Below are 25,721 nucleotides of genomic sequence, written 5' to 3' on the forward strand. Positions count from 1 at the left end.
ACAAGAAATTCAATTCTTGATGAAACTTGAGCCTTGTATTATTCTTAAATTATTTTTAATTTTCAGCAATTTTGAGTATTAATGTTCTTACAGTTTTTATAGCATTAAGATTATAAAAAAATTTCCCTTCGGCAGCAACCATGGTGCTGCCCTCAGGTAGTAACTTTATTCTACCTTTGTCCTAATCTACCGATCTATAGAGTTGCCAGATATTAGGAACTTTCACAGTTAGTATGAAGAAACAGAAACAAGATAAAAAGTGCATTTTAAATATTTTTCCAGCTAAGGAAAAAGTGGTGTTTTTTCTCTCCCCCCCCCCCTCTTACACTAACATGAAATGCTTCTATTTGATTAAAATAAATCAAATAAATTTGGTCGGAAAACTTTTCTTCCTGGTCACCTCTAGAATTCATTCCCCACAACGCCAACGTAGGTCGTCAAAGTATAAACAGGTATTCAAAAATTTGATAAACAGGCTATCGTCATATAATTCCAGGCAAACTGCCAAAAAATTTGACGCAAGAAATTTGTAGCGTTTTGTTTCATAATAATACATTTGAACAATCGGTGATGCAAAAATTGCGGGATTACGCGAGAGATTTGCGGGACTTATTCTTCAAGCTAATGTGTTTGTTTACATCACTTTACTGCAGGTGAATGAAGTCGAGCAGGGTGCATGCTGCATGAAAAATGTCAACAGTCCGTTGAGAAGTCATTTTAAATAATAATTTTTTGCAACACGAAATCTTTAGTATGTTCTTATAGCACCGCCTAGGATATCAATGTTGCCCAGATGCCAGTGCAAGGAGGACGTCCGACGGTAAGAACTAGATTCAGTGGAATCAGGAATGTATTCAGTGGCCTAAGCGGAGTATCAAATCAATCGAACAATTCTGGTTCAGCAAATGTATCTTCTACATCTGAAGAGAGCGATGAATTTTCAGAGAGACTGTCTCCTGAAGAGCTTGTCCTTACAAAGGTAACCCAGACTGCTCATTTGTGGTCAACTTCATCTTTCATATTTGAAGTCGAGACGTGTTTTGTCTACACAGGAGGAAGAAATACCTCGAAGCCTGTTTCTTGTGTAATGCAGACCTTTTGAAATCAACTGCCAATACCATCAGATAGATCCGAATAAACCAACTTGAAAATTATTCTAGTATTCAAATTTTGCAGAAGCCATATTTTTTAGGAATCAAGTGGAAACAAAATTAATAGCTTAGCCTAGACTACAAAGTTCAATTTAGCCGATTTTCCTAATGTTTCTCGTGCTCATTTCTTTGCACAGGTCTGCTTCATAACTATAAAGTTGAAATCCTGCACCTAGTTATTTCGAAAATTTATGTCAAAATTTTTTATTTGACCGATTATAAGCTTAAGGATATAATGCTTAATGACAAATTTTGTGAAATCGGACATCACGCCCTCGCCCATTTTTGTTCGGCTGTTGTTGTTCCATAAGATATTGCAGTTACAATGCAACGAATCCTCGTGTATAACTTTGAAATTTCTAAAGAATTAGAAAAAAAAATTCAAGCATTAGAAAAATCATCTGATGCTTACTTCAAGCCATATATACATTTTAACTTATGCCACAAAATGCTTGTCGCTATAGTGTTCGATAGATGAACATTTCAGGAAATCGCAGAATATTTTACATCAATTCTGCAAGTGTTGTCAGTTGTTTTAGTTGTTGGAAGCTTGGATAATTATTGTCTGAAAATTCGTCAATCAGTTTCAATACTCTGCTAGGCTCATTTTAACAATTTGTTTATAAACCGAAAGGAAACCGTGGCAGTTTGTATCTCAGGTTCTCTACTCCAGTTTATAAGATTTTTGGCTTATGAGGCAAGCCATCCAGATAGGGCACTTGATGAATCTTCATAGCAAGTGAGTAGAGAAACAGGGGGAGGGGCACTTGGATTTGGTGATAAACAGGGACATGCTGCATAAAATATAGGTTACAATCCCCATCAACAACAAAAAATTTAGGAAAATATACCAATGCAAAGCCTTTGGTGCTATTTATAACAAGCCCAGTCTGCATACCCCACTGTGCAATTTAGAATCTATGTAACCATTTATGAGACATAAAGATCAAATATTAATTATGAAATGTAATAATGCATAAAATAATGTTTTGAATGGCCCCTGATCACAGTACAGCCCCTGTAGTAACAGGACAGCTGACCTGCTTCAATTCTCCTTAAACTGAAAAAAGTCATGATTTCTAAGACTTGAAGCCAGATATCTATGGCAATGAAGCTGAAACATGCCAAATGCATTTTGCAATGAGCATAAGATACAAACTTTCAAATTCTCAGATGCATTTCCACAGTTTTTCATTTTAATAATATCTTTTCAGTTTTTTAACAAATTAATAATGTCACTGAAAATAATGCTGCTGTTCTGTAATTCAGTAAATTTACTCACTATTGCTATTTTCAAGCTATGTAGTGTCCTCTAAGGCAAATGGTTTTTGCAATTAGTAATCCAAAGAAATATTTTTCTTGTTTGTAACTTTTAATAATTCTTGTTAGATTCAAATTCTTGGAATTTTATTGAAGATTTCAAAATGTTTAGAGCTACCATACTAATGTAAGAAATAATATACATCCATAAACAAAGTAATTGCAGTGGTAAGAACAAAATAATTATGGGATGAGGAGCAAGTTATGATAAAACTTAATGTCAAAGGTCTTTTGATTAGTGAGATTTCAAACATTTTTATTGAAAGTTATAGCAATATGGCAAGTGTTTTTTTAGCCTTAAAATTTGCCAATTAAACTTGGGTAAAATTTTGGGTTCAGTTAGGCCAAAATGAATTGGCAATTTCCAATAGGTATGTTGCTGTAGAGAAGTACATCAAAATGCTAAAAGGCCATTTTTCCTTCAATTTTCTTCATGCCCACAAGTTTGATGTCTGTCTTTGGCCTTTACAGAAACCTTAACATAAGCAAATACTTCTTGTTGCCAACAAAATTGAAATTGATTATGATACACCAAGCTTTCAAAATTCCAAACAAGAACCGACCTGATAATTTTATGAAGATTGAAGGAGTCTCCCATTTATGCCTCAATTCCAAATTGCAAATCAATTTCTCCTTTCTTCTTGATATGTAATAGATTTATTCTACATGATACTCGTGATTTTTCTCTATACCCTTTGGATTTATTTTGTAGGTAGGAAGATATGGATTTCCCTATCAAGCAACCTGTCTGGCTGTTGATCCTTTGCAAAAGATTTTGGCCATTGGAACAGCTCATGGTGCCATTCGACTGTATCCTTTGTTTATGTAACAATTTTACCCATAACCTCTTAGTCTCTCACATTTGTTGTATTTTGTCCACAGCATAAGGTCTAGACATAAGGTTACAGCGTATATTAAAAAGGCTATTTTATGTTGCACCACATTTTTATGTTTCCCCTGGAAATTTGTAACAACAACGTGACTCAGAAACCACTGAAGTTTTTAACTGTTTTAGGGTAGCTATTTATATAGCTATTTATGTAGAAATCGCCATTTCTTCAGTCTTTTTCTTGTCCTATGCTGGGAATAAGGCTGTCTTGATAACGATATTCAGGTATTGTCCAATCCCTAGTTGTGGTTGCCATTACATGAGCTTTCTTGGGTTGAACATTGTATATTAAATTAGTCAGCAGCCAGCAAGCATTTTTAGAAGTAAATGAGAAATAAAAATGACTCTGGAAAACCAGTACAATATTCATTGTGATAAAAAATCTTAATTGAATTTGAAAACATTTGCCAACATAGTCTTAATTTCATTGAATGATTCATAAAATCTATGATAAGGTAGAAGGCTTTCAGATGCATTAGTATGTGACAGTATCAATGAAGAGACTGTCCCTTTAAAACGTGAAGCACATTTTGAGTTTTTTTCAAATATTCTGAATTAAATAGATATGCAAATTGACAACAGGCTAATCACAATTCATTAATTTTGCAATTATGACATGTTTTTCATATCTATTTGCGATGACAGAACAGTGGGATATTCAATCAAAACCTATAGATATTGTTCTGGTTTGTTTCTAAGAAAAATTGAAAGAAAACACATGCGCAAATTATAAATTGTTTGACCTAGAACATTGCAGACAACAATGCAGAATAAAGTTAGTAACCATTGCCTCCTTTACACGCCTACTTTTTGATCATCTCAATTCTCTCTCTTGGAGAACAGGGCTGCACCCATAGCAAGGTCACCGAGAATGAGCACCAGGGGCCTTGATTTTTGCATATTTATCCAATTTCGGACAAAGTCTCCTCCTATTCGTTTGTAGTTTGTAAACATCCCTCTACATTTGAACATGCATTGCAAGCTTGGAATGCCAATCATCAGTGTTACTTTGTAAAATTTACCAAATGTGGTTTTTATTTCAAAATGATTTCTTAAACATGTCAAGATGAGTTCATTTTTATTTCAAAGTGTTTCTGACGAATTTCTGAGATTTTTCTCAGCTGACTTTTCAAATTCTACATGCTGCCAAATTCTACATTGTTTGAGCTTTAGCAAAGGCTTCTCGTTTTTGTGTCTATTTGATTTTGAAAATTGGGTATGTTTGTCCTGGAAAATATATTTGCTACCAGGAAGGGTATATTCTGCCGTCTTGCACCTTTATACTACCATTTTAATGAAGGAAGTTCCCTTCAAGTTGTACTCATGCCCTTCCACGCCTGAAAAATCAGGGCAGGTGTTAACATTATCCTAAAAAGGGGGTCCATAAATGTGTTACATTCACAAAGACTGTAGGGGACACGTCTACCCTTGCCCCTTTCTGTGCCTCGGCCCGAAACATAAGGTTGTTCCCTTCTTTGCCTATTTACTTTTCATCATCAAAGAACCGCTCGAGCACCACGGTTTTTGTATTTTTAAATACCTTAAAAAAAATAAATGAACAGGTCTTTTAACGTGCACACTTTTATGAGGAGGCGCAGTATTACAGAGCATCCACAAATTTATGGAAAGCTTAGAACTTTTCTGTATCTGGTCGTAGTTCCTTTGAAAACACATTGTATTGTGCGTCCGCTACTTTAGTTGTCAACCTTTCGGCAACCGCATAAACATTATTATGTAGTGAAGTCGTATTCATGTTTTTGCTTGAAGATTGAATGCTCATTCTTCTCGTGGCATTTCTCATGAAAACAATTCCTACCATCTTTGTTGCTAAATGATAAAAGCACCCATTTTTTCAATTAAAAGTACACTTGTATTTGAAACTACCAAGGGATATTGATTCTGCCCTCGGCGATAGCAAGCCAAGTGGATCTACTGTTATAATGTCAAATGTTCATAGCAGTTGTGTTTTTGTAAGTCTAGTAGCGCGACAGATCACCACAAAACCATGTGACCACAAGCAAAGTCAATTTTTAGATCTGTGTAGATCTTTTAGTGTGTTTAGCGTCAAAAGTTTCTTTTCTCGAAGAATATCCATAAAATCCATAGACACTGGATCCCATTTCCAATGTTGTTGTAAACCCCGCTCATATCATATCAAACAATTAAATCAAGAAGCTAGGAATCATGTTTTACGCTACCTGTACGATGTTCAGCTAATATCTACGTAATTTTCAGGGGGGGGGAGGGGCAGTCCTCAACACTGATTTATGGGGGCAGTGGATGCTGGAAAATGTGCCAATAAAAGATAGATTGTTTGGGTTTCCAGGCCTTTGGCAAGGATTGTACGAGCAATGTTCAGAAAATAATGACCTAAGTTTGGAAATTGATTGCTTTAAATTGTACGTTTTTGTTACGAACATCTAATAGCTAGAAAAATAACTTTTGATTTTAATTGAAAATAATTATGCATCATCCTTAACTTGGAATCAGATGTGGGAAGCCAGGAGTTGAATGCCATGTTAGACACACAAGCAACGCTGCAGTTGTTCAGTTGCAGTTTTTAATAAACGAGGTTGGTTATAGCTATTTGCTCATCAAATTGTATTGTGGACATTCACTCATTGGCAAATAGACACAAACTATTTTGAAGACTTTAAAGGTTCTGGTATAGTAGTTGATCGTGGAAAAAGAATGCATTTTGTAAATGCTGTGAAATTTATCATTATGCGCGCTGAGTTGTCCTTGCACTCGGAGACGATAAATGAATTTTTGGGTGGGAGCTTATTCGAGGGGGGGGGGGCTTATTTCTAAGTTTCGTATTTTCCTCAAAGGTCGACATAAAAACGACATAATGTTCTCAATGAGATAAATTGAAAAATTATAAAAAGTTTTTTTTGCAAAGGAAGATAAACAGTCAACAATGATTTCTGATATCATTAAAAGAGTTACAAAGTGCTGTGTGGAGATCTAACAAATATTATGATTTTTTTATCATCACAAAAGTCGCTTTTTTGCTTTTTGGTTTCCAGTCAAAAGAAGTAATACTGTATAGCTATTGTCCTGTGGGGGCTTTCTTGAAATAAGATATTATTCTGCAATTATGCTCCCCTTGAATAAACCCCCATGGGCTATTTTTCGAGGATTTACGGTAGTCTATTTGACGGAACTACTTGTGGAAAATTAAAACCACCATTTTGCATTAGACTGACGTGCTAGCGCGGCTGTTATCAACAGCAATGTTGGCATCTGAGGCCTTTTTTAGATAAACCATCGATATGCCTAATTTTTCGCTCATTTTTAGTAAAGTAATGACCACTCAAAGGAATAATCTGATTTTTGATATTTTCAAATGATTCTTTTTTCAGTTTTAGTTTGAATTTAATGTGATCCGTTCTTTTATATAGGGTGGTCTTATCAGTGCATGTGATGATGCAAGCATCCATCTTTGGAATTTGAGGCAGGCCCAGCCAGCCTTGATACAGTCCCTCAGGTTTAACCGAGAAAAGTAAGCAGTTTTAATTTGATCATACTGTACATCACAAAATCACCAAGTACTTCAAAGCACTGCTTGTTTTTTTAAAAAACCGCCAAACTTCAAGAGTAATTGTGGTTCTTATATATCATTTATCGTCAAGGGTTGGCTACTTGTCTGTATCGTTACATACATTTACATAGAATCGTCCTATTCTTGAAATCAAAATGCATTATTGTTATATATACAACATCTGGCTTCATTTTAATTGGCGAACAGAGATTCTTTGGCTTTAAACAGATTTTACTCGACTCTACCACTTTCTGTTTTGTTAAGTACTAAAGCAAGAAATATATTCCATTCTATTTCGTGGTTGTATGTATGAAGCTTTCCTGATGTGCCTTGTCTGTTTATCCATTCTAGAATTACCTGCCTTCGAATACCATATACGAGTAAATGGTTGTACGTCGGAACCGAACGCGGGAATGTTTACATGGTTTCGGTCGAATCCTTTACCATATCCGGATACGTGATAAACTGGAACAAAGTGATTCCTGTGTAAGTGAAATCAATGTTGTTTAGAGTATTCGTTATGACAAAAATCCAATATGGCATTGTAATAAATTATGCTCTATTGCAGCCCATGGTTTCGAAAAAGGTTCCTGAGATTTTCTTTCACCCTAGATATTTATTTTTGTCGTGCTCTAGACATTAAGGGCCACAGGAAAAATGGCAAAACCTTTTTAAAATCCTTTTCATATCACAGCGAATCCTTTATTTTATTTTGTAATCCCACTGTCTTTTGAATGATTCATTCTATTTGATCAAGGTTTCGGTTATATTTGGTCATCCCCAGGTGTTAGAGATAAACAACTTTATAACAGTTCTTTGAAAATAGGATTGAAGATACCAAGCTAAAGAAACAGTGTGAATCACTTAATCAATATAAAATTTCTCGATGTAGAAAAAGTTCAGAACCTTGCTTAACCATAAAAAGAACCTTTGGCTTCTAAATTTCTCTGATAGAAGCCTTTTTACTCATTTTGTTAATTTAAACCACCAATTTGTAGTAGAACTGGGGCGCTACCAAAATATATTAGCATAAGGTCCACATATCTTTAAAATGTAGCAAATGAAGAACACCGCAACTCGCCGAGAAAAAAAAACCATAAACACACATAATTGCCTTATTTAATACATTTCTACCATTGACCGGAGTCAGTCGAGTAGTTTGCTATGTGCCGCCTTTTTAATCCCTAGGGCAGAATGCATTTACTAACGAATTCTATCAGTCAGAAAGAGACCAATATTTATAATTGTTCAGGGGTGATAGGTAATGATTGGATTTTGGTGTCACACCCTTTAAGTGCCTAGAAAATGATAGAAACGTCCAATTTTACAATTCCATTTCTAACTGCAATATAAAGAAGATTAGAAGATAATAGAAGAAGATAAAATAAGAAGATAAAATAAGAAGATGATAGAAGAAGATAAACTTGGCGTCAGTTAATTAATACTGTCTACATAAAATCGTTTTTCCGAATAAAAGGAAATACAACGAATTAAACGAAAAGATTAGGGGGATGTCGTAACCCCAACTCCAACCCTGGTATGTCCGTCCCTGTGCACAGCTTGTGACCCTAGAAAAGAACTCGAGATTAAAGTATACAATTACTTTTTGACAATGAACTTTTTTTCGTTAGTCATTGTTTTTTGTCATTTTGTAGTGGTTAATGAGTAACTCTTTCAATTTGTCTCATTTTGTGTTGTATATTGTGGCTGAGTGATCTGTTCATAGTCTTTTTTCTAATTGGTTGAGGTGGAAAAGTCAATTAAAGACCGAACGAAGAAAATTAAACTGTATAATTGTAACTTATACTGTAAGAAACCGGATCATGTTTACACACAACGTACCACACAACATTTGAAGAATACATTTCGGTTAATAATCAAATTTCTTTACCACCAAAACAGCTCAGTATTGTTGTTTTGTTAGGTCGTGCAAGAGTCACCCAGGTCCGGTTATTGAAATCGATAGCAATCCAGTGGATAACAGCAAGGTAGATTTTTGTTGCCTCCCTAGTACTCTTATTTTGACCAATGCTTCAGTGACTGTTCTTGTATATGCCATGTTTAAAAAACGGACATACTCTTGTCATGTCAGTGACTTGAACCACTGACCCTAGGATCTGTAGTCGGCGACTCTAGCCGCTGAGCCTCCTCTCATCTGACTGTTTATCCTCGGAAAACTATATGGCTTTTGCTAGGAAAGACCTTTCGAGTTTCTTGGAACTTTGATGATCAAAGAAAAAGGGGGATGCTAAAGCTCAAAATCGTCCCAGTAAATAGAGTTTCATCATTCATATCGTGCACTTTGGTATTTTATTTGAGGATATTTTCTAATAGTTTCAAAGTGAAAGGGAGAGCTCGTCCTTTTGTCTTTGAACGATCATAATATTCTACGTAGTGTTGATTGCATTACCATATTCCTTAAGTAAGATCAAATAAAAATGAATTTTGCATTTTTTATGATTATGTAAATAATGTCCAAAGCAGCCATCTAACAGCATCTTTTCTTGTAGTTGTTGCTGACATTTGAAGGTGGCGAATGTGCTTTATGGGACCTGCGAAGCAAAAGTGTCCAAGAACGATTCACGCTGCCACAGGTTTTTCAAATCCTTCTTTTGAAAATTTGCTTTTAAAAAATTGTATAAATCTGATATGCTATCAAATATAAAACCACTTTGCCTATAAACCCAGTGAATAAAGAACCTAGTGAATAAAGAAAATACAGGCTGAGACTTTAGAATCTGCCCCGCTACCTAAAAAAACCCAATTTAGACTTCAAATTGGAAACGAACGTTATTTGCAGATCCGAAAATTGTGAAGCAAATATCCTGATGATTTTATGATTTTAATTTATAAAAATTCAAAAGAATATCAAACAGATTGGTTATTTTCAATAGAACACGGTAAATGGTAAATTGTTTAAACCTTGGAATAAAGCGAGAGCAGCTTTAATAACTTTCAAAGCTTCATTTTCTGTTAAACCCTCCCTGTATAAGAATTTTTTAGTTGTATTAAATGCAAACGATGTTTTCTATGCATTTTTCACCAGCAGCAGATGCAATTTTTTGTAAAGCCGGAAACCGGGGGGAAGGGGGGAAGGGGGGAAGGGGGGGGGGTAAGGGGATTCAAATGGCCAGCGATATACGTCGGGGCATAGTGCCTTTAAGACAAAACTCTGGTCCTAAATCCGAATCTGAATACAAAAATTTAATACAAAGAAAACAAAAAGATTTTTTCAAATAAAGGTAGGATGTTAAATTGGTGTATTTATTGGGATATTGGATAACCTTCTTGTATAATCCGCAGCCGACCCAACAAATAACAGGCACTTACTGGCATCTGGAAGGCAAACAATTCATAGCTGGTCACTGGGATGGTACTACGACGGTATGGAACTTTAGAAACTCAAAGAAGCCCGAAGAAACATCTTTCCCACATGGTACGTTCCTTTTAATTCGTTTTTAAACGTAACAACAAGTGGCCTGTCAGTATCAAAGTGATTATGAATGTAGGATTTTACCAAATTTTTTACAATACTTATTTTCTACAGAGAACTAATTTTTCCCGTTTTGAAGGTAAGATGATTTTCTAAGGTTTACCTATTTTTAGTATGGACTGTATTTCCACGTTTTTCTTAATACCTTAGGCATTCTTAGGTATGGCACTTCCTGTTGCTGTGTTAAACCAGGCCAGAAGAGTACTGTTGTTGATTTCCTTGTGACTTGGGCTAACGTTTCAATATTTATTGACTAGCCCCTCTTTCCCTATAACAGCTCTTCAATGAAAATAAGGTTACTTGAATATTGCAACGATCGGCGTAAAGACAAGGCTTATAATTACATCTTAATTCAGTCAAATTAAAGTAACATTTTTGGTTATCGCCCATGATACCAACCTTTATTGTCGCGTTATTATCTTGTCAAGGTGGCAAGCTTGGACAGTCATCACCATGCTGTCCCGTAACAAAGATCATGTGGTTAGGAGTCAAGGAAGGGTACGTATAAATTATGCTGTTTTGTTTTGTTTACAAGTCAGAAGAATATCCAATGTGAAATTTCCTTGTAGTGTTTCCTGAATTGTTAATGTATGTTCCAAGTATGAAATTGTTGAAAGAATAACTATATGCGTTTTTACAGGGATCCTTGTGTTGTTGTCTTTTCTGGTGGGCTGGCACTGGGAAATAGCAGAAAAGGATTAACGCTCATGCGAGGCAGATCGAAAATGCTGTTGCTGTCTGATTTCGTCGTTGATTTTGTCTGCATGGTAGACACTCCATGGGAGCAAGGTCTGTAATTATTTCTTTCCCTGTATCTTATCGAGGTCTGTTCTATTTCTTCATTGTAAACAACATGCAAACAAGGACTTTTTAAAGATATGCTCAGTTTGAGTCTGTTTTTCAATAGGTAAGATCGTTTTTACTCGAGAATAGTCAGTGAAAGACAACAAATCTTTAATCTTGCATAATCCATACAAATCTTCTTTTAGATTATCAGAATCCAAGCGTCATTATAGCACTACTAAAGAATGAGATTGTCATATTTGACCTTTCAACGCTGCCTGCACCTAGGTAAGGATTTCCTATCGATTTCGTTCTCAATCATACACAGTTTTGTGATATTTTATATTTTTGCAGTCTTTCTATCCTTGCTTCAGATCTCTACCAAATTTCTGAATTCTTGATAACCAAATTTCTGAATTCTTGATAACCAAATTTTTGAGTATATTGCATTTTCAGCTTGTTTCATATTTACTGAATAATGCACATAATATAATAGAATAACGCACTTGATGATTGCTTTTTAAATTCTATTTTTTAGGTGCGTAATTCACTCTCCTCACGAAAGTATCCGGACAGTTTCGAATTCAGTTGCGAATCTGTTGTTAGAGAGATTGGTTTACAAATTTCAAAGTCAGTTTATGGCTCTGAACTGAATGATATGTCTGCTTTGCAAGAAAGTTTTTGGTCTGATAAAATGTTACCATATGTCATGCATGTTTTATAATCGATCGATGGCATCTCCATGCAAATTCTTTTCCCAATGAGAATAAACATGTTGTATTTCTCTTTATTCGAAAATATTTGTTTGTAAAAAATTACCAAGTTTTATTGGCCCATTTTAACTGAGTCCAAGTCACCTGACTTTGCTGTTCTCCGCTTATTTGACATCAGTTCATTTGCGTAATGCATCTAGCGCAATCATTTCTCATTCCAACTAAAATGATAACGGATAAAAAGCGCAGAAGCTTTGCAGCATTTTAATGTCTTGATTATTTTGGAAGAGTTTCACAAAAATTAACATCACTAAATTAAAAAGTCGTTATCGCCAGCCTAAATTTGTTTTTGTCTGAAAGCGGAATCGATCTTCGAAACTGTCCGGATACTTTCGTGAGGGGAGTGTATAATTAGTTCGTCCTTGACTTTTGTCAAGGATCAATATCCGTATTGGAAGAAAATAAATCACGAAAATAGAAAATAAGTATATTTAATTAGGCTAACATTTTGGAAAAGCTGTGACCATTTGTGTCCTCCTTTTAAATCTATCCGTATCTTGTTACTTGATGTGACGGAAGCCGTAAAAAATCGTGAATTCTCCCAAAAGATGTCTGGATACCGAAAGTTGTGCTCACTTAAGTATTCTTACCTTGTTTCCTTACAAGTGCCAGCCGCCGCTTCAATACCGATCCAAATGTTATATGTTTATTTCAGCCTTCCGTGGTTTGAAATCCCGTACACGTTCGGTATTCATGATTCACCGGTGACCTGCATCCAGTATTACCCAGAATGCCCTGCTGATCTAATTCCAGCTCTTCATCGATTTTCGTCTTCCAAGAAGTCCGCACCTGCTGGGTTCAGCAAACAGGTAATCGTTTCAGCTTCGTATATAATCGTTTATACATGTTACTTGTCTCTTGTACCACCTTTCTCTGCGGTAAAGATTATTTTCCTATTTTATCGCAAGAATGGTTATGTGAAACCGCAGAAACACGAATTTCAATAAAAACCGTTGTATAGATGATCACTTGATCGCAATCAGATGTTAACATTTTACATTAACAGAAAGGGGGCGAATTTCAGAGAGTTTGAAAAGATTTGGTCCCTCGCTGTTGTCTACTTTCTCTCTACGTTTTTTATTCCCTATTTGTATTTGTATTCCACAAATTTCAATTTCTGTATTTGTTTTAGAAATGGCCTATAACCGGAGGAGAGCTTGAAGAGGTATCATATGAGCCGGCGCTTTTGGTGACGGGGTAAGAGGTTTTGGAAATATTTTGTTCTAAAATAAACTATTGTTTTTTCTGTCACTAAAATAAGCTATGCTTTTTCTAGACCTTTGGGTTCGTTTTGCGTATATCATCAACCTTGTTTTCTCAGAAAAAGGGTTGTGGTACACAAATTCATTTGAGACATTTCAAAGCCGTAAGCAATAGAACAATATCGTAAAAGAATGAAAAATGCATATTCGTGTAACCACCAACTGTTCGTTTGTGCCAAATGCATTTCAACTCATGCAATAACATTTTTCAATTCACCTCAATATCTATCTATATTTCATGCTTATGTTCTCCCTCATAGTCATGCAGACGGCAGCTGTAAATTTTGGGATGTTTCGTCAAGTAAGTATTTAATCACAGATTTTAACCATTGATATTTTTTCACTCTCACCATCTGTCAAGAAGATAGTTATTTAGTCCCTTTGTTCAATGTTTTGTGTAAATTAGGGTATTATAAAGCAGGTGGGGTTGTTTCAAAGCAATGCTAGTATTTTCAGCAAGAATATTTTAAGGAGAGTTGATCCTGGTCAAAACAAGGCATACTGGGGGTTAACAGGATTTTGATTGCAGATTTTATTCACACGTGCACAATACGTAAGTTTCATTGAATGACATGTGATAATGGAAATTTCTCACGCGGCGTTTACTTATTCTCTATATCATTGACAAAGTTTTAGATTGGCATGAAGTGTTGTGAGAATGTCTATGAATAATGAAACAGAAAGGTTCAGCAAATTGGTAGTAAAGAATTGTTGAAATTCGATTGAGCTGTCTCTGATTGAGTTTAGGACAATATTCACCATAAGTGTTTGCCCCACACTGACTTGTTTCTCTAATATGCGTTGAATTTTATTCATTTTAGATACATTATATTCTGTATACCAGTTGAATGTCAGTGCTTTGTTCGACAACGCCGTAGCTGACAGATCCAGTATTGCAAGCAGGGGCTCAAATGAGCAGCATTACGAAGAACCCTTTGCAATACAACACATTACTCTGTGTACAAGAAGCCGCGTATTAGCAGTTACCACCCTTTCTAATGCAGTTATAGTGTACAGATTCAGGTCAAAGGAAACCGCGGGGGAAATCGCTGTAAGCAATTTTTCACATTATATACTTTGAAAGGATCCATTTCACCTATTGATAAGCAGTTCAGAGGGCTCATGGATGAAATACACCCCGTGCTTCGTTGCTGGCTCTATAAAAGTCAATGCATTTGTTCTTCTTCCTTTGATATCATGCTATAATATAGATTTCAAAATTACTTTCCACTAGCAAGTCCTTTTTTTCTCTGGTAAGTCCTAAAAGATGTTTAAGGATAGAATACTGTCACTATTTTTCAGTGCTTCCTCGGAAATAAACAACCCCCGTTAATCTTTTGGATATTTTGAAAGAGCCCCTCTGTTTCTCATTCTAACCTTCCTCTTTCATTGACCAAAACGCTGTACTGAAACTTCTAAATTCGAAATGTCTATACAGCTATTCTTCGACGATTTTTTCGCTTTAGAAAACGTCGAACTTTCATTAACTTGGCAATCCTTTGAAAATATTTGCTCATCCTTTTTTCCCATGCAGAAAGTAGATGTAAATTTTGGCATCGAGATGGCCCATGAATGCGACGAGGTGCAAACTGAAAGTGCTCCGCCAACGCCAGGTGCAGAGGTCTTAGACTCGTGCACAGATTCAATACACTTTCGGATTACGACACTGCCTCCATCTGTAAAGTCGATGGTCCGCAAATGGTCGCCTGGTTTCCAACCTGAAATCGTTTGCCAGCAACTTGCTAATGATCCGGTGCCTTCTGTCACTTGTATTGCTATCAGTTCTGCATATGGCTTGTAAGTTCATTTTTCAACAATGAAACTTTTGAGATATTGATATTATGCTTTACGTAGACATTTTACCGTAGTGCAGGTTGCAAAAATCTGTAACAGTTGAAGCAAGTTTTTCGTTTGAAAACGAAGCAGGCAATGGTGGCAATTTTATAAGTCAGAAGGAGAGAAAATACTGGTTTTGATCGCATCTGCTTTGCCTTGGATGGCACCTGCTTATTCCCGCTTTTGTATTTAATAAAGTGATGGGCTGGCACAGTCAAGAAATAGTGACTAGTTTATGTGGTCTCGTTTCTTGCCTATGTCATCGAAAATTCAAATGAGGCGTGTTGCATTGTATATCGAATGGTTTGTTCAAATTGGCTATAGGGAATTTAAAACTGTTTTATCATTGTTTTTCCTGGAAAGCGTTTGTTTAATGTCTTCTTAGTACTGACAATTTGTTACCTTTTCTTAAACAAAATTGAAATCAAAGTCGTTGTGACAATGGTGTAACGAAGGTACCTGGCACTCTTGAAAAAAAATCGAGGGGGCCCTATTTACTGAATGCAAGAGGGTCTAGCCCTGTAGTGTAGATCATGGCAAACACAGAAGCTAGAAGCAAAACGATGATTTTTCACGTAGGAGGAGCTGAGTTATATGCTTCAGTTGAAGAACTTTTTAAAGTTTTTGAAAATAAGGTTTCAAACTTGTGCGGAGTTTCAAGAGCATGGTTATAGACATGCTGTGATACCTCTATTGATAAGGGGAACTTAGTTATCAAACCAAGGTACCTTTAATTGTATTACGCCACTGCTAAAGAAATCAGAGTTGTTCTATGCTCAAACTGATGCCATAGACCGTCCTTAGGATGTATATGTTGTTTTATTTCTCTTTTCTACTGACTTTGTATAATCATTCCTAGGATATCATTTGGAAATGCACTAGGTGTAGCTCTGGTGGATTATGTGCAGAAAAAGCTAGTTACAGTGATGATGACTTACGAGCTTGGAGGTAAATATTTGTTGGTTCGCAACAAATTCGGGTAGTCATTTCATTTTTTGACTTAAACATCACCAAGGCTCCCTATTTTCAGTCTGTTAGAATCCATTTAAAAACTCCTTTTTTGTAGATGTAGTATTATGAAAGAATCCATTTGTGAAGTGTATTGTATTAAATTGTATTGTATTAAATGTATTGTATTATATTAAGTGTATTGTGTATTGTATTGTATTAAGTATTGTATTAAATTGTATATTGTATCAAGCTGCTTTATAGTAATAAAAGTGATATGAATCATTCATTCATTTAATGGTAAATCATTTTTTGTAGTGAGAGTAATTATTTATTTTTAATCAGTTGTAAAACATGTTTTTTTTCAAAACGTCAATGTAAACTTTCGTTCTTGGGCTTTATCAAGGAAAAGTATCCCTGCGAGTTATAAAGACTGATCAAATTATCGTTTTATTATCAGAACTTGGTGATGTTACACAATCACCATTGGAATCAGCAAAGTTGGGGAAATTAATGTCTCCTGATGCAGAAGGAAGTGAAAAATTTGACCCTCCGGACTCAGCTAAAGAGAAAAAGAAGGACAGGTCGTCTCGGTTCTTTGGTAATCCAAACGATGCGAAAGAGAACAAAGATGTAAAGGAACATCAAAAAGTGGGAAGAAAGGTCTCAAGCAAGTCAAATGGAAAAGAGAGGGAGAAGGAGAGAGAGAGGGAAAAGGAAAGAGAGAAGGAGAGGGAGAGGGAGAGGGAGAGGGAGAAGGAGAGGGAGAAGGAGAGGGATAAAGAAAGGGAGAAGTCAAAGGAAAGGGACAAAGACGATGGGCTATTTCATAAAGAAATACCAATGGCAGGCACCGTCACTAGTCTCATGTTCACATACACATATACAAGAAAAGGAGGTACATGTTTTCGCTTTTCTATTTGATTTATTCATTGCTTTTGTAAATTTTTGTCAGCTATTCACATGTATACGTACAGATCCAAGCCTTAATACCCTAAATAGTATATTTGAAATGATTGTTGTTTCTTCCGTGCACTACATAGTAGGGGAAATATAAATGTTTAATTTTAGGATATCGTTTTATATTAGTGACTTAATTTTCCTTGTTCCTGTCATTTTGTAAAAGAGTGTGCCATCAAGTGTACTTTTAGAGAGCGTTTTGCCTTGAGCGTTTTGCCAGTATTCTTTTGTTTACTTGAAAACCTTACCGTGATTCTTCCATCGCAATCCTAAATTTCATTGGGTCATAATAGTTTTTCATACTTGTTTTCTTTCAGCTAACATTATTGTCCCGTGTTTATGGATTGGCTCCAGTACTGGAAGTGTTTCTGTTGTTGCCTTGAGCTTGCCGTCGAACGGAGAGCAACGATTAACGCAGCCTGTTTTTGCTACAAACACTGGTAATGATTGATCATTTATTCCCCCGAATGATAATACTGTTGTAACAGGCCTCTCTGTAACGATTTTAGTAGGTGCGTGGCTGATCGTGCGCCTCAAAGCTAAACTGAGGAGAAGTTAATGCTGTTATTAAAAGATGATTCCCAGGGCAGCAAGACAAAGTTTCTGATCAAAAAGTAATCTTTGAAAATGGCCGAGGAGCACGATATCGCTAATTTTTAGAAGGTGCGTGACAAAGTACGCACCTTATCTCACCTAGGCGCGTGCCAAGAATTGGGCGCGCAATCACCCGCCTCAAACTGAGGGGCCTGTTGTAATAAAGCTTTTAATTAGCCTTTGTGAAACCATCTTATATCGCTCGAAAATAAAAATCACGCTTTCATTTTGATATTCTGGGCGATAGAAGCTACTGTTATAATGCAACTGTATTTAAGGATATGTTAGGCCAACATCTAGCGCAGCTTGGATAAAATTTCTTTGGATTGAAGACGGAGGGCCTAATGAGAATTTGATATCCAATCAAGCAGCTCTCCTTATCATGTTCTTACTATAGAGCATTTTTAATCTAGATATTAGTAGATATTCGTTTCACTTTTAACTAATGGGTCAATTGAAAAGATTTCCAGTTTGTTGAAGCACAGAACCACCTTCAGTCCACTGTGTGAATTATATCAAACAGATTCAAATATTTTTTGGCATTTGCAAGTAACCATGACACAGTCCCTTTGCACAGTGTTTCTCTTTGAACGTTTGTAAATAGATTAGCTGAGATTAAATTTCAAAGGATTTTCTTTTTGCTTCAATTGCAGGTTTGCAAGTAAATATGAAATCTTCCATTCTGTCAATTACCTTCTTGGACAAAAATGGCTGCTTATATCCGACACCCTTCGAGTTTTGGAAAGACAGTGATGATTCAAGTATTGAATATTTTATCATTATAATATTTCTAGCCTCTATTCCTCCTGTATCTTACTTGCATAACCCGTTACTCGCCTCCCAGTCCAACCAGGCCCAAGTTACTTTCTTCAGAAATCTTTTAGTGTTTTTGGCTTTTGGTCTATATTGTTATTGTCTTATTCTAGATTTATTTTTTTGTAGAGTTTGTAGTTTTTTTCAAACAAACTTAAAGCCTTTAGAACATTGATGGAAAAAAGCAAATTTTCTAATGTTATTGTTTTTTTGCACCAAGCTTCTTTCATTTAAACATTAAAAACAATTTTACACATTTTGTGATTCCTATATGGTCATCTATGTCACAGGATGATTTCCCCAGTCACAGATCTTCAAATCCCAAAGTGCGATGATGGCTCTATGCGAGGGTGGCTCAGTGGTTCGGGTCACGGACTATTGATCCATGGGTCAGGGGTTTGTGTCCCTGAATTGACTGAACTTTCACCTTGAGTGAGGGGAGGTGCCAGCTCTCTGTAATTCCCGTGCCCACCTTGCAAGGAGAGGCACAAGAGCTTGATCAAGTGCCTCCGCACGTACCTAGAAAGTTTTAGGAGCTTGATTGATTGAGCACCTAACATGTCTATGCTGTCTGAAAACTAAATTGCAAAAAACCAAATTTTGTTATCTATGCTGTCTGAAAACTAAATTGCGAAAAACCAAATTTTGTTATTGATGATATTTGTTGATGCTCACTCAATAGCCTAGAAAGTTTAAGGTGCTCAGTTTGCCAAGAGCCTGCTTTTTGCTCTTCACAAGGCCTGCAGTCGTAGGAATCACAAAGTGTGGTCACAATAGGAAGGACCAGGACATATCTCGATAGGCCTAACCCTTCTGTTTCCTAAAAATTGTCTTCAGATGTCAGAAAGAAACACAGTAGATACAAAGATACAGATAAAGAGAAAGTCTGTTTGTCCAAGTAAGCAAGTCCCATTTCCCAGTTCGCCCCAGAGACCACACAGGGATCGTTAAGGGCCTTAGACCTTTTGTGAAATTATACTATTTGTATTTGCTGCTACCTAGCATCCGAAGGTAGTTTTAGGACACTGAGAAGCTTATGCTTATCGAGCAGTGTCCTGGTCCTTCCTCTCGATGTGACCACACCTCGTGTTTCCTACGCCTGGAATTACAGAGAGCTGGCGACTCTCCCCACTCTGGGTGAAAGTTTGGTCATGTCAGGGACTCGAACCACGGACCCTTGGGTCTGTAGTCAGCGCCTCTAATAACTGAGCCATCCTTGCACATGTTCAGCCAATTGCTAGTACTATGTTCAGCCAATAGCACCATTATTGTTGCTGACTTTTATCATATTTTCCAATAATTTTTTTGAAGAAACAAACTTATCGACGCTGCCGACATTCACAATTGAATCTTCCGAGAAGCATCATCTCATTTTAATCAGCGAAAAAAGAATAAAGGTTGGTATTTTCTAACATATTTATGGGTCCTTTTTAATAGACCCATTAATTTTATACGTTTTGAGTCTATAGTTGTCATTGTTTGGTCTTTATGATGGTTCTAATTGTTAAAACTCTTCATGCAGAAGATTTCTTATTTTGTCTATATGAATGCCTACTCAAGATGAATATACTTTTTTGCATGTTAATGTTAACAAAACAAGTGGGTAATGTAGAGGAAAGCTAATTTGATTCCTGCTTCTTTGTTGAAAGGTGAAAGGACTTCCATCGTTCAAAACGATAGCCAAGGTGAAAGAAGCGGATTCATCTTTTTTCTTCCTGAGAGCTGCTGTCATAGAAATTGAAGGTCAGTTGAGCAAAAATAGGTTGTTCTTGTTAGTTATTGGATTTAATCAGGACACTTCCGATAGAGCATAGTTATATGCAAAATACTTTTTTATCTGCGCTGAAATAAAATCTAGTAACGAGCTATTTAATGACGTCATTTTCTTATTAACACGTTCATGTAATGTCTCTAGATAAACACACTACTTTTATTTAACTTCAGTCTTTACAAAATTTTTGAAACAGGTGGCCAGTGAATGTCTTTGGCCTGCCTTTCTTACGTTTGACACTACTTTGGGTGATTTTAGCAACCCCTAGCTGTGTTCTCTAAGTTGCACAGTAACAATAGCCAATTTTTCTTTCTTATTTAGGAGCCACTTGCATTGGTTGTCTTACGTCGATTGGCAGTTTGCGCATTTACAGTATTCTAAGCCTTCGACTGCTCATGGATACTGACTGCGGTTTTAATTGCTCGGATTACAGGTATGTTTAATGCTGCTATCATGTGCAACATGGGTTATATCCTGTAATGATTCCCTGAAGGTAGGTGTGATTCTCTACCTTCTATATACTCTCACAGAAATAGGAAATCATAAGAGGAAAACAGAAGATTAATATATCTTTAATAATGTTTTACCAAGTAACTTGTGAAGTACTTTGGTGGACAAAAGTAACTATTACACAGGTATTCTCCAGATCAAATTAAGCTCTTACATACATATCTGATGAGTATAGAATGCATGTCTTTTCATGTAACAAGACAAAACGCGTTCTCAAGATATTTATATTTGAAGCGATAAGAAATCTTCTGAATAAAGTCCATTGTCCCTTGTGAATTAGTTTGGATTTATTCTGAATACCTGATAAAGCATTAGAGGGTACTGACAGTGTTCATTAATTTGCTTTGACTGTTTGACCAAGATGGCTTTTTTCAAAAGGAGGAAGAGGATTTCTGTGTTATTTTTGTTGTATCTGCTTCAGCTAATACTCGAAACTGGAGAACGTTTTACCAAAACAATCTAATAGAATGCTAGGAATAAATGTGTGTGAATGACTCAACCGGGACACAATATGAGGTGTCTTGTAACTCACTCCGTTTTCTCTTAGCATACTTTCTCAAAACCTGTTATGTATTGAAATAATATTTTTGGATCGGCATTATAACATGGTAATTAAAACAATGACAAAGGGATGATTTAGTCTTGAGAAAACGTTTTATTATTACAGCACCAATTACTGTGGGCTAATGATGCTCTTTTAAGAAAACTGTAGATCATTTTGGTTTTCTGCAATGAATTTCTATGTATCAGTTTCCTGGTTCTTTCTGATATTTAGGCCAAATGGAAACCTTGAAAATGGCATCAAGTAAAGCTTTATAAATTGAAAATGTGAAATGTCGATCCAGTCGAACTGAAAAGAACTTTTTATAGTTTTGAAACAATCAATATCGATTGTGTGAAGAAGACAATCAACTTTCAATTTTTTTATATACAATCAGATTTTTCAAGTTTGATTAGTTCGAATGACTTACTTTTTTTATTATTGTATTCTCTAACTTTCCAGTAAAAACCTGAGAGTTGATAATTTTTGACGTTTCAGTTTATTATTCTTTGGTAATATTTCTCAGTGATTTCAGATAATTTTTTATCTTGATAGAATTTTTAGAACATTCAGATTTGGAAAAGGAGGTGAAGCAATGTACCTTACTTCGCCAACTGAAATTCAGAGAGTTGTCTTGACAAAACAAAAACAAAAGGAGTATATTGAAGGACTTGGGACTCTTTTCACTGCAGTATCAACTCCTGAACCTCCCCAAAAAGGGTTTTTCCAAACAATATTTTCTAGCACACCTTCTCCCATTGATAGAGAGGAACTATGTAAGTATCTGTTAATTTTTTAGGCATCACTGAAATATTTTGACACCATAAGAGAAAGTGAACTGCTTTATTGTGTGTTTTTTCTCTCGTCTTTTCAATACTGAAATTCTCTTTTAAGGCCCCCAGGGGGCTTATTGTTTTTCAGCACTTTAAAGGGTGGCTTATAAGAAGAGGGCTAAATTGAGAGAAGGGGCTTAATCAATATTTTGTAATTAAAAACCATTTATAGTGGTAAACTAATTTTATGTTTTTTGCAAAATATAAAGCCGAAAACCCATTCAGGAAATGATCCGCGGATCGGATCAGATTTTGTGTTGCGCACGCGCTTTGGATGCAAAAATGGTCACATCACTGATCCGCGACGGATCGAAACGGATCGAAAAAAAAGTTGAAATCATTTCAACTTTTTTTTAACCGTTCCGATACAGTAGTTTTCTTTTGATCAAAATCGAATTAGAACTTTTAGAACAATAGAGCACTTGCGTCATGAGGCAAGAATCCCATGGAGATAATGTCAACGTGCATTCCATCTGAAACGATCCGCGGATCGAAAGAACAACACGATCTGATCCGATCCGCGGATCATTTTCCGGAGTGGGTTTTCGGCTTAAAACCTCAAACCAGGCTTCTACAACAATTATATTGTCATCATCATCAATTATTAATTCTCTAAAATATCTTCTGGGGCCATGTCACCTTCTGAAACCAAGCATTTGAAAAGGTTGAATGAATCAAATTGAAATATCTGTTTCTGTCAAGTTGACTTATTTTGGCATCATTAAAAACTGGAGGGGGGGGGGGCTAAATTGATTTCTTAAATTTTTACTTCTGAAAAGGGAGGCTAATAAGAGGGATGGGCTTAATTGGTTCTCAACCAGGACAGTTTTATTTTTTATGTTGATGGGGCAGTTTTATTTCTTAACATTATCTCCAATTCTATCCACCAATTTTTGTTACTTGTTTTGAGGTTAAGTCAGGTCTCCCTAGCTCAAATGAAACTGTTTTGACGTTGTGTGAATGTTAACAGTGTATGAAAGATAATCAATTTAAATCCTTCCCATCCTGTAAAATTGGGATTATAAAATAGATTTTTTATTCTAGTTTTATCTATCTTTTTAGTTGGAGTTAACAAGGCAGGCTCTGCATCAAAAGGTCTTGCTGATAAAGTGCCAGGATCAGGAATTGAAGGATTAAAAAATAATTCTGAAAGTGTTATAGGAGCATTGGCTGGTGCCAGAATGGTAAGTTTGGCAATAATATTACTTTGACCCATTCAATTCAATTAATTAAATTCAATTGCGGTCATCAATTCAATTAGAATTGGAAAAATCTAGACCAGACCCTTTAATATTCTATGTACTTTTTTAATTTTTAATATAGATTTTCTAGAAAGAAATTAAAAAGCTAGAACATTGAAACATCTCTGAAGACATTTATTTATTTTTGAGTTTTCTTCTTGGATTCTTTATTATGATTTATATTATAATCAACTCGATTCCAGGCTCTGGATGAAAGGGGACAAAAACTTGGAGTGCTTGAGGACCGCTCAGCCATGATGAATGAGCGATCCAAGCAGTTTTCAAGTGCTGCTCAGGAACTTGCTGATAAATATCAGAGAAAAAAATGGTGGCAAATGTAATTATAAATGTTGGAGCAGTTTGGAATTGTATTTTGCATCAAGCAGGGATATTTCTAGTCAGACTTTCTTAATGCTTCAAGCCATTTAAAATATACATAAATATTACTTTTTAAATTTCATTTAAAACATTACTGACATATTTTTTTATTGTCATTATAAACATTTGAAATATTATTGAATTGTCAATTTAAATGTGAAAGTAGTAAAGTTAAAAGTTAACATTGCAATGGAATGATTTTTTGTTAAGACAATATTCACTCACAATAACACACAAAAATTTCTTGAAGAGCAACAAGTATGTTAGATATTCCTGAGTAGATAGCAAGATTCTACTCCAATAAATATAGTATGTGTTTGATGAATTTGAGATAATTGATTGGGGTGGTTTTAGCAAATTGTTGTTAATTCTGTTGTAAAAAATACCATTATACTTTGTTCAGACTGTCATGATTTTCAACCAGAAACAGGCAGCAAATTTAAACCATACTTATCAAAATTCAAAATTCTCCTATCTTACATTCAACAGAAACAGTGATGATAAATCATTATGAAAATTATAATTTAACCAGTCTTTAAAACAAATGACTGAATGTGTTTGGTTCTGTTTAGAAGAGTGGAGTGATATAATTCAGGGGTAAGGCTATACTTTTTTGAATTTCGATGTAACATTCTTCATGTTATCATTAACTATCAATAATTTAAATGTATCTAACTGAGTACAGAGAGAGTGAGAGCAGGGTTAAAAAAATGTGTCGATTCTGTAAGAGTAATGGTAATTTGTTTTTGGTTGTTAAAGCTGAAAATAGCAATACATTGAGATCTTCAGATATTTTAAAACAGAATTGTCTTTGTTGGGCACCACTAAAATTTCCTTTGGAAGTACAATTTTCGATAAAAATAAACCATGCATTTCATTTTTTCCTGATACTTTTGTTACCCTTTCCATTTTAATCCTCCCTCCTCTTTAGACTATATCATCTTTTGATCATTTTTTGGACTCTGGTTCAGTAGCTGACATAATGAGTGGAATTCCTTTAAAACCTTTTTTTTCATGGCTATTCCTTAGAGTAATAGAAAGAAAACCAAATTTTAAAATCATAAGATGCATGCTCTTGTACTGTTAGATGGTCAGATATAAGACTCTACTATATTGGGCTTTTGCATGCTTTGGATAAGTAGTTTAAGGTAATAAACCTAAGCACCACAAAACTTTATTACTCTGGTATATTTTGAACCTTGGTTTAGAGTTTGCACAAAGTAAGAAGCCAAAGGGGTGAATATATATCTTCTATTTGTTATTTGCACACAGACACTCATCACCAAATCTCAGTTTTTGCTTTATAAAATGATAAATTATTGGGGGTGTCAAGATATCTTTGCTCCTTTAGTCAAATTAAAGGCTGTCAAATTTATACTAAGTAACTTCGGATTTATTTCATTTATAAATGTAATAGTCAAAGTGGTGTATTACACAATTATACAGTAACTGGTAGCAATTGCTTTTATCTCCAGCTCAATATGCTGTATTTAACATCAATTACTTTGTGGTAGTTTAGTTTTGATTAATGAAGTTCTGTATTCAAACACTTTGAGCTATTAGATGAAATACCAATGTTTCAAATTGCTGCTATGGTGTAATTTCTCCTCTAAAAATCTGCATTTCAACATTTCTTTATACCAAACACCTATTAATGGAAAAACGCAGTAGATTTGGTGACAGTATATTAGCAATATGCCCATCACTTTGCTTCAATTTGAACTCTAAGGCAATCAACAGATATAAAAGCGGTTTGAGCCATCTTTCAATCAATATTAACACTCAATGAGCATGTCAGTGGTATGACACACACTGATTGGTTAATTTTTGATTGAAAGATGGCTTGAGCCCCCTTAGTATCTGTTGATTGCCAGGAAAACTACCTGTGGATGCCAGAAAGAAATACAAAAAACAGATACAAATACTGTTTTTTTAGAAGAATTACTTTTTGTAGATGTATGATATATTAGGCAGCCAGAAGATATTTTGACATTCCAGTCTAATTTATTCCAGAGGCGGACACTTGGTCAAATATTGGGGGCAAGCCTGTTATTTTGATAAGATAATGTCAACTTTTCCCA

At 35.4% G+C, this 25,721-nt stretch overlaps 1 protein-coding gene across 1 annotated transcript; it reads left to right on the forward strand.

Annotated features, from left to right (window-relative positions):
* The first annotated feature begins 618 nt into the window (after nucleotides 1–618).
* Nucleotides 619–25,229, forward strand: LOC135685583 (syntaxin-binding protein 5). The gene is made up of 26 exons (XM_065201565.2): nucleotides 619–979; nucleotides 3,184–3,281; nucleotides 5,851–5,932; nucleotides 6,765–6,865; nucleotides 7,256–7,390; nucleotides 8,829–8,892; nucleotides 9,415–9,498; nucleotides 10,208–10,340; nucleotides 10,826–10,895; nucleotides 11,038–11,186; nucleotides 11,387–11,468; nucleotides 12,609–12,762; nucleotides 13,086–13,150; nucleotides 13,476–13,516; nucleotides 14,037–14,266; nucleotides 14,750–15,012; nucleotides 15,911–15,999; nucleotides 16,460–16,897; nucleotides 17,277–17,399; nucleotides 18,207–18,314; nucleotides 19,678–19,763; nucleotides 20,016–20,109; nucleotides 20,459–20,570; nucleotides 21,744–21,964; nucleotides 23,084–23,205; nucleotides 23,466–25,229. Exons 1-26 carry the CDS (start codon nucleotides 794–796, stop codon nucleotides 23,601–23,603), a joined length of 3,468 nt encoding a protein of 1,155 aa, XP_065057637.2. The 5' UTR covers nucleotides 619–793; the 3' UTR covers nucleotides 23,604–25,229.
* The last annotated feature ends 492 nt before the right edge of the window (nucleotides 25,230–25,721 follow it).

This window comes from Rhopilema esculentum, chromosome 15 (assembly GCF_057945365.1).
Source record: "Rhopilema esculentum isolate cy_ngs chromosome 15, ASM5794536v1, whole genome shotgun sequence".
Classification (NCBI taxonomy): domain Eukaryota; kingdom Metazoa; phylum Cnidaria; class Scyphozoa; order Rhizostomeae; family Rhizostomatidae; genus Rhopilema; species Rhopilema esculentum.